The sequence below is a fragment of the Sardina pilchardus genome, chromosome 14, assembly GCF_963854185.1.
Source record: "Sardina pilchardus chromosome 14, fSarPil1.1, whole genome shotgun sequence".
In the NCBI taxonomy this organism is placed as follows: domain Eukaryota; kingdom Metazoa; phylum Chordata; class Actinopteri; order Clupeiformes; family Clupeidae; genus Sardina; species Sardina pilchardus.
In genome coordinates this window covers 10,818,391-10,828,203 of record NC_085007.1, presented here as the reverse complement: position 1 = coordinate 10,828,203, position 9,813 = coordinate 10,818,391, and the positions used below count along the sequence as shown (strand labels likewise).

Below are 9,813 nucleotides of genomic sequence, written 5' to 3'. Positions count from 1 at the left end.
GGAAGAGAAATGCACTTAAATCTACGTAACAACAGCAGATCTAACCTGATACTAGTCAGGGTGGACTTGAGTTTACATTAAAGGTTTCGGTAACACTCCATAATAAGGGTCCTTAATAAATAGCAAACTAGCAATTAACTAACCCTTTGTTAATATTTGTTAATTGTTACTTAACTATCTATTTGCCACAAGTTAATGTTTTTTCATCCTTAATAATTAATTAATTAATTAAATAATTAGTCATCTATTTTTGTCTGAACTCGAGCATCACCTTTAGTGTAGTTTTCATATAAAAAAAAATCCTACATCTTTCAGCGTTTTCCTGTTTTGTTTTATCGAGGACCTTTGTGAACCTTGTGATCATTAATTTCCAGTGTCCATCCATACTCATAGTTATACTATTATTAATGATGAAAAAACCATCAACTTGTGGCAAATAGATATTTTAGTAGCAATTAACAAATATTAACAAAGGGTTAGTTAAGGACTAGTTTGCTATTTATTAAGGACCCTTATTATGGAGTGTTACCAAGGTTTCTTATACCTGGATGGAAGGCCTGAAAAGGCAAGAATTGGACAACATGCATACTGTACAACAGACTATATTAGCATACTTTTTACCAAAGGGTCTCCTAAATGACCATCCTTCCCTGTGTGTGTCTCTCTCACCAATCTGTCATTTTGTCACGACTAATAGGCAGGTTGCTAAGGCACCTGAAGTTGGTGCTGCGTGAAGCTCGAGAGGGCCCTGGCAACCGGAACACCTGGGCGTCATAGGCGTCGTAGTCCACCTGGATGGGCAAGCTGTTCTCCGAGTCTTTAGGGGCTCCCAGGGCTGAGAGGAACACAAGAAGACTTCAGCTGCAAACTCAGTAGATTAGACATCCATCAATCACATAGAGTGCACACGGTGTCTAACTTCACCACTTCTCCTCCTTTCTATTCGTGACGTGAGTATGTTGAATTTGTTCAAAATGTTATTTTGGACATTCTGTACAGAGTGTGAGGACAATACTTCAGTAATATTCAGTAATGGGTCATTCCACGCCAAATCAACCAGAGCTCACGCACTTGCGTCTCAAAAAAATCTGAAAAAAATACCATGTGTGCCTATGATACCCAGGAGACACTCTGTAAAATGTTTTTGTGCTAAGATCAATACTTTTCAAGTAACAGCCAGTTTTACAGGGGGAGGGGGGTGTCAAATTTGTTCTGCCTCTTTTTTTTGTCAAAGTTCACAAGCTCATTGCTCAAGAACTAGAATCTGTAGGAGGCTCAAATTTTGCAGGTTGGTGCATAAATAGGAATAGTATGCAGTAAAATCACCACGAGTAGTCTGGATGATCCTGCATGGTCATAGCAGTCCCTCAAAGTTGATCAAAATTTTATTGGAGTTCTTGGCTGGGCTCTGTTTAGGCTTACAGAAGACATATTTTTACTCAACATAGGCTCTTGATTTTTTTTCTCTTATTGAGATCAGTAGAAACACTCTCCGAAAAAGCAATGAAGAGAAAAGAAAATCCATCAGGGACTGAACAGCAGACCTCACAAGTTTGAAAAATAATTTTGGATCTCATATTCAGAGCACCCAAACACCTTGTGGGAATATACAAAGATTTTTTTTATATTTTTTTCTATAATCTGCATTACCTCTTCTTTTTAAAAACACCAATTTGACTTGTCTTGTGCGAATCTTTCTTTTTCATTTTCCACCCTAAACATGGACAAAATGCACCATTGAGATCAATATGTTTTGTCCCCACCCGGCAATTTCAGTGATTCAGTGATTTTAGTGGCACCTAGTGGTTACTCTATACAAAACAAATCTCTCAATAGATCTCTATGGTGCATTTTGCCCTTGTTCAGGGTGGGAAATGAAAAAGAAAGATTTGCATAAGACAAGTCAAATTGGTGTTTTTAAAAAGAAGAGGTAATGCAGATTATAGAAAAAAATATTTAAAAAATCTTTGTATATTCCCACAAGGTGTTAGGGTGCTCTGAATATGAGATCCAAATTTATTTTTCAAACTTGTGAGGTCAGCTGTTCAGTCCCTGATGGATTTTCTTTTCTCGTCATTGCTTTTTCGGAGAGTGTTTCTACTTATCTCAATAAGAAAAAAAACCCAAGAGTCTATGTTGAGTAAAAATGTGTCTTCTGAAGGCCTAAACAGAACCCAGCCAAAAACTCCAATAACATTTTGATCAACTTTGAGGGACTGCTATGACCATGCAGGATCATCCAGACTACTTGTGGTGATTTTACTGCATACTATTCCTATTTATGCACCAGCCTGCAAAATTTGAGCCTCCTACAGATTCTAGTTCTTGAGCAATGAGCTTGTGAACTTTGACAAAAAAAAGAGGCAGAACAAATTTGACACCCCCCTCCCCCTGTAAAACTGGCTGTTACTTGAAAAGTATTGATCTTAGCACAAAAACATTTTACAGAGTGTCTCCTGGGTAACATAGGCACACATGGTATTTTTTTCAGATTTTTTTGAGACGCAAGTGCGTGGGCTCTGGTTGATTTGGCGTGGAATGACCCTAATAGAAATGCCAAATATATTGGGTCTGCCTTGTCATCTCTACAGTACATTACATTTGGAAAGATTTGGCCTCATCCATCACATGTGTGTACCGTAATTTCCCGACAATTATCTGCGGCTTATACATCGATTTTGCAAAATTTCTTCAGCTATGAGGTTAATACAGGGGGGCAGTTAATATGGTGTTAATATGGCTTTGTTTCTTTTAACTTGCATAAAACACTGTCCAGCGGCTTATACACAATGCGGCTTATTTGCGGGAAATTACTGTAATGGTGAAAAAGGTACATCACTCACAGTTCTCTTTACTGCTCTTGGCTTTCTCTGCATGGGCCTGTAAAGAGATATAGATCTGTTCAGCCATCTCAGTTGAGTCAAAGCTAATATATCTCCTTTAAAACACAGAAACATGAGCTATGTTTATGGTTCTTAAAATATGTTGTGGGTGTGGGGTCACCTTGCGTCCTGCCAGCTTTATCCTGGGGGTAAAAGAACTGCAGCTGCCTTGGCTTTTGGACGTGTAGAAGCTTCACAAATACACACAAAGAAAAAAGCAACATTACAAATTCAATTCAGTCAAAAAAAAAAACTGAGAGATTTTATATGACTGCCCTTTTACGTGGACGTTCGGACAGAACTGGCCAGATAATAGTTGCACTATGTTCTGCTTCGCTGTCAGATTACCTGTGGTTGATCCAGTGGGGCAGGTTGTAGTCATCCCCCAGCCTGGAGTCTCCTGGTACTGTCCGGTTATGCAGCTGGTGGGGAGACATGAATAACAATCATGCTAACTCTTCAGTTTTCTGTAAATATGTGTGTGTGTGTGTGTGTGTGTGTGTGTGTGTGTGTGTGTGTGTGTGTGTGTTGTACCTGCTCCTCTGAGATGCACCAGGACAGGGTACAGTTTCTTGATGGGTTTGTGTATGTATGTGTTTGCATGTAAAGGACATAAACAGCAGCGTTTCCATCAAGAATGTTTATACATTTCCCAAAACGAATGGCCCGCCAGGTTCATGTTCTAGCACAGCGTAACTGTGACAGTGACTGACCTTGAACAGAGGAACAGCATGGAGTGGCTGCTCTCCCATGCACACCAAGTCCACTCCGATACCTGTCAGTCAGAACACCAACACATCATCAGCATACACATCTCTGACCTATAAGGTGACTCGGCAGTGGTAAGCCTCCGAAATAGACCAGCACTAGGGGTTATCTTTCAGGATGTTTATGGTAAATGGTAAATGGACTGCATTTATATAGCGCTTTTATCGGCTTCTGCAAGCACCCGAAGCGCTTTACATGCCTCACATTCACCCATTCACCCACCGGTGGCGGAGGCTGCCATGCAAGGCACCAACCTGCTCATCGGGAGCACTGGGGTTAGGTGTCTTGCTCAAGGACACTTCGACAGGGTTAGGAGGAGTTGGGCTCGAACCAGCAACCTTCCAGTTACTGGACGACTCCTCTACTCCACACTCCTGAGCCACTGCCGCCGTTTACTACTTATTGTTAAAGGAGAACAGCTAGAGGTGGCAGGCAGCTACAATGCTACACTCTGGGGACATGTTCATGATGCTACAGTGCTGCACTCTGAGGGTATGTTCATGATGCTACAGTGCTGCACTCTGAGGGTATGTTCATGATGCTACAGTGTTGCACTCTGGGGACATGTTCATGATGCTACAGTGCTGCACTCTGAGGGCATGTTCATGATGCTACAGTGTTGCACTCTGGGGCCAGAGTATAGCACTGTAGCTGCCTGCCAGCTCTAACAGTTGGCTGCAGAGACTTGAACTAGTTAAAACCGGTTGTTTTTGCTTTTTTTCCGTACTGACAGTACTCAGTGAAATCTATGTGAAAAACCCCTGAAATTCTCCTAAACTCATTCATGTTAGGCATATAAGCACATACTTGGAACACCCCCGTAATGATTACAGTGATGATATCATGCGAAAGGAAACGTGGTAAAGCTCACCATTGCCAATCATTCATGCGGTTTAGTGACTGACCTATAAGGTAACTCTGGGTAAGTGGTAAGCAAACCTCCAAAAAAAGTGCAGCTCTTGAGGTTATCTTTCAGGATGTTAACCACTTATTCTGAGTCAACTCATCCATGTTCATCACTGAAGCACATACAGTACTTGGAACACCCCCCCCCCCCCCCACCATCCCCCAATGATCACAGTGGTGATACCATCCAAAAGGAAATGTGGCAAAGCTCACCGTTGTCTATCATGCGCTGTTTGGTGAGGATCATGAGCAGGCGGTTCACCTCGAACACCCCCACGCCCGGTGTGATCACGACGGACATCTGCCCTGTGCGGTCGAAGTTGCGGTTGATGTAGTGCTTGTCGAACACTGCATCAGGAACACAGGAAGGAACAGGGTGTGAAGACAGAGAGACGGTGTGGTGTGTGTTCAATCCTGTTCATAAATGTTCAATCCTGCATCATAAAATTGCTTTCTTAGAAATGATAAGGTTAAGCACATTGCACTGCCCATTCCCGCTGGGGCACTGAGTAAGACAGAAAGGCGTACAGCTAAAGTAATGGCTTAAAAAGTATAACCAGGTAGATAAGACCCCAACCAGAAATAGCAACAATGCACAATAAATGCACTTAAGCACTATAGCACTGTATGAACACTACACTATGAAGCTATGATTAAATGAAACTCAGCCACAGTACCATTACAGATGTGACAAACAAACAAATAAACAAGTAAATACACACGTATACACACACACACACACACACACACGCGCGAGCGCACACACGCGCGCACGCACACGCACACGCACACGCACACGCACACGCACACGCACACGCACACGCGCACACACACACACACACACACACACACACACACACACACACACACACACACACACACACACACACACACACACACACACACACACACACACACACACACAGGAGCACTCACCGTTGAAGGAGAGGTTAATAGCTTCCAGATAGTTCCCCTGAGCTGCTGTGGAGTTCTGACCAGAGGGGAAGCCATCTGCAACAAGCACAGACACGCACACAAAGTACATTGTTATATCGATGAGACATTTTAAACAGTGTGTGTGTGAGTGTGTGTGCGTGTGTGTGTGTGTGTTGTACCTGCTCCTCTGAGGCGCACCAGGACAGGGTACTGGATGAAGAGTTTCTTGATGGTGATGAGGAGAGATGTCCACTCATCTCGCCTTTCATTTTGGGCCACCACTCTACATCACACGAGTGTGCACGCCCACACACACACACACACACACACACACACACACACACAGTGAAAAACAAGACGATATACACAAAAGAACACAACACCCCAACTCTCTGTCTCTCTCTCTATCTTTCTATCTATCTCTCTATCTCTCTATATATATCTATACATCTCTTTCTATATGTGTATGTGTATGTATGTATGTATGTATCTATACTGTATCTATCTATCTATTTCTTTATATATAATTCTTCTCTCATGAATACACTGGATATGTCGCAGCTGCCAGACCTGTAGAAGTCCTCATAAAAGCGTCCCTCATGGTCCTGTCTGATAGAACCCCTCAGGATCTCAGGAAACTCGTCTGGAGGAAGAGAACAGGACATTAAGGAACCCAGGAAACCTTCCCTCTCAACCACCAAGAGTCTACAACTTAAAGGTGATGATAAATGGGGAAATGTTTTGAGCAATGTTGCTGGGACCAGTTTCAGGTGTTCTGAATGATCATGAAAATTTGCCGTCAAGTGAAACCAAGCAATTAAAGTTCTTTAGAAACAAATGTTGGTCAATATCAATGGAAAAGTGGCAGAACCACAATACAGCAACCACAATCCATAATACAGCAACATTGACCAAAAAGTTGCCTACTGGTGTGTCATCAGTTTTACTCTGGTCTAATCATGGAAGCAATTAATTCATCAAGCTGAGCACCAACCAGCAAAAAAACAGTTCCACACCATACAATACACAGCTCTGCACTCACTGTTCAAACCACAGCAGCAGGGGAGGGCAGGAAAATCAAGGGATGTAAACATATTTGATCTGTTGGCAGGATTGTTATGGGGAAGTAAGTAACCGGATCTCACCCATAGATTTAGCTGAGTAGAAGGTCCTGGAGAACAGCACCACCGTCACCTCATGGCTGCAGTTCTTCTCCTGAGGAGTCAGGCAGCAGTATGGATCAGATACAGTAGCATCAAATACAGGCAAGGCAATGTGGAACCAATAATACATATGTTTTTAATTAATATGATTTGATAATATATTACAATATTGCAATTGAAATCACCATGATAAAGCAGTCCATAAATACACGTATGGCTTGCAGTTGTAACATGATAATATAAGTATACAGTACCTACAACATGTAATGCTAACAGTTAGGGACATTACATTTTCTCACCTTCCATTTGGTAAAGAGATCTGACAGGAAACCATTAACAGCCTTTTCAAAGTAAAGGTCTCCTATAGAGGACCCAGAACACATTTGCAATAAATAATGGATAGAACATACATAGAAATACATGTGCACAAGACAAAGAACAAAAACCTGGCTATGGCAAAAAAAAAAAAAAAAAAAAAAACTGAGAAAACCAACACCATTACAGTAAATCCAAACATGAAGGCCAACACTCATTCAGATCAGTAAGAAATGGTTGTGGGAAATTTACCATAGATATCAAAGTCCCACATTTCACAACTCATCTGGATGAAGATGTACACCATCGCTGAAGTGGACCTGAACACCACCTGAGTTGGAAAAAGGATCCGTATGTTTGAAAACAGTCCGATTTAACACGGCTGAAGAGTGGGTACACTATGGGCACAATGTGGACACAATGTGGGCAGAGTGTGCTTCTTACCCTGGTGTCCTCACTGATGTACCCACACGTGACCTTTTCACCTTTGACCCATAGTTCACTGGCCTGGGCCCTATGTGGGAAGAAGGAAGCAGGAGGAAGAGTATATGGCTGTAAGATCTCACAGACATAACATTGTTTATAGTCTATACAATCAGAAACAGAAACACACACACACACACACACATGCAAACCAATAAACAGGTGTGATCAAAACACAAGCATGGCAAACATACAGATGGTAGAAGAACTAAATAAAGCTACCTGATTCCAGCAAACTCAACTTTCTGGGTCACGTATGCACAGGTGCTGACCTAGAGAAATGAGTACACGATTTCATAGAGTCAATCTAAAGCGCTACCATTCTTGTAAACAAAACCACACACACACACACACACACACACACACACACACACACACACACACACACACACACACACACACACACACACACACACACACACACACACACACACACACACACACACACACACACACACACACACACTAACCAAACTCTTCTTCAGTCTCCACATGTCTCCTCGCCCAATGTACTGGTCTTTGAAGGTGAGCTCCACAAGGTCAAGGGTCACATCCTATAAAGAAATGAATACAAAGACACAGAACAACGCATTGTAGTTTGAAAGTTATTCCTAGTTTTGGAAGTCACTTTGGATGAAATTGCTAGATGAATGAATGAAAATTTAAATATAAATAAACCTTTTTATTTTAAGCATTTCAGAAATACCTTAGGATCCACAATGTTGATGATGACATCCTGGTAGGCACGGAGCTTGAAGGCCTGGGCCACTGTTTGGTCCACACTGATTGTCTCTGAAAAAAGTGAATGTGAATGTACAGCATGACAGAGAATACTTTAATAGGGCTAAGCGTGAAGTTTGAGATAGTGAAGAAGGTGAAACTACAGTATAAGGCACCACTGGACCCTATGCAATGCAATATCAGGGCTGATAGACAGGAAATGATCTATGCCTGAAATTATAAAATACATTCAAAGACAATATAAAGGATAGGCTTTCTCGACATCGTACATGGCCGAGCTCAAGCCTGAATTCAGGCACCACGCCTGAACTCTATCAGGCCTGCAATATGTATTTTTACTCATAGTTTCCATTAACGTAGCACGGCTTTACATGGACGTCACGTCATCATATCAACTTTACATCACATAACTTATTTCAGTGCATTTTCAGCATGACACAGGATAGAAATGATTTATTCCTATTATTTGAATTAAAGGTACTAGCTGAAAGAGGCCGCCGGTGACAACTTGGAATACCTTTCTGCAGGTCTTCTTTCAGGCTCTTTACTTGCAGCAGCAGAGGACTGATGGTGAGAAGCAAGTTGAAAAGTCCAGAGGAAGGTTGAAAGAGAAAGAGAGAGAGAGAGAGAGAGAGAGGGTGAACAGAAGTAACATAACTGTATGCTCTTATGATGTAAATTTTGGTTCACCTAAACCTGAATGCAATGTAGTAGGTGCATTAATATAAAGAACCAAGAAGTCAGCCAAACCCAACTCACCTGTACTCGTCGTTGGGATGAGCGATCTCCACGATGTCCCCCAGGGCCACCTGGGGGAACACCTTGGGGTTCATCATCAGCTCATCATCTGCAACAGAACAGTAATTTCAGCAACCTTATCAAACCTACCTATCTTGTCTCTTTGCCCATGACATTCAGTTCAATTAGGCCACTCTAAAAGTGCAATTTACACTAGAAACGTCAAATGTGTGACTGATTTTTGCAACTTACCACTTCCACCAAAGCCTTTTTTGTGAACCACCAGCTTGTACGATTTGTTTGTTTTGATGGTCATCCTGCTGACCTAGGCTAAAGAGTGAAAGCCATTATTGGTTTACGTGCATAACATGTTATTCACATCATGCGACGCATTGATCACAAATACAATTTAAGCTGGAGGACGCAGAATCACACAGACCACATGATTATCGGCTGGTAGAACTTTCACTGTAGTGTTGTATCTTTGTAAATCTGTATGCAACTTTCATGGCACGACAATGTCATGATGTGATTTGACAACAACAACAGCTGCAATCACGTATGCAAAACATAAATTAGTATGTGGGACGGCGACTATTATATTGACAGGGCGGCGGCGACGCATGACAAACTTATTGCTAACTGCAACACTGCCATTAGCTTGCTTGGCTCATTTTGAGTGGATAGTTGCATGTGAGAAGTAGCAAACATACCGTCATCAGCTGCCAGCCAGACTCTTTATAATGACGGGATTATGAGAGCTAAATCATTGCACAAGTTACAAAAGGGTGGCGAAAATTCACTTCATCTTTGAGGCATTTTACACCGTTCAGTAGCTCTGCTGCTCACTCACTTCCGGTTTGAGGGATCACAGGATCAAA

The 9,813-nt window shown here is 41.9% G+C and overlaps 1 protein-coding gene across 6 annotated transcripts in view; it reads right to left on the bottom strand.

The window, feature by feature from the left end:
• The window catches only part of depdc5 (DEP domain containing 5, GATOR1 subcomplex subunit), a 33,655-nt gene extending 23,864 nt beyond the window's left edge, over positions 1–9,791 (bottom strand). For all 6 annotated transcript variants that reach the window (XM_062554548.1, XM_062554549.1, XM_062554552.1 and 3 more), the window contains exons 1-20: positions 9,646–9,791; positions 9,185–9,262; positions 8,954–9,041; positions 8,712–8,758; positions 8,160–8,245; positions 7,924–8,007; positions 7,676–7,725; positions 7,415–7,484; positions 7,223–7,301; positions 6,955–7,016; positions 6,638–6,707; positions 6,063–6,135; positions 5,672–5,775; positions 5,493–5,567; positions 4,770–4,904; positions 3,596–3,657; positions 3,231–3,304; positions 3,004–3,073; positions 2,844–2,880; positions 715–835 (exon numbers count right to left, since the gene is read on the bottom strand). In XM_062554548.1, coding sequence (XP_062410532.1) covers positions 715–835; positions 2,844–2,880; positions 3,004–3,073; positions 3,231–3,304; positions 3,596–3,657; positions 4,770–4,904; positions 5,493–5,567; positions 5,672–5,775; positions 6,063–6,135; positions 6,638–6,707; positions 6,955–7,016; positions 7,223–7,301; positions 7,415–7,484; positions 7,676–7,725; positions 7,924–8,007; positions 8,160–8,245; positions 8,712–8,758; positions 8,954–9,041; positions 9,185–9,248 — 1,451 coding nt within the window. In that variant the 5' untranslated portion in view covers positions 9,249–9,262; positions 9,646–9,791. The remainder of the gene's footprint in view (positions 1–714; positions 836–2,843; positions 2,881–3,003; positions 3,074–3,230; positions 3,305–3,595; positions 3,658–4,769; positions 4,905–5,492; positions 5,568–5,671; positions 5,776–6,062; positions 6,136–6,637; positions 6,708–6,954; positions 7,017–7,222; positions 7,302–7,414; positions 7,485–7,675; positions 7,726–7,923; positions 8,008–8,159; positions 8,246–8,711; positions 8,759–8,953; positions 9,042–9,184; positions 9,263–9,645) is intronic.
• Positions 9,792–9,813: the final 22 nt, after the last annotated feature.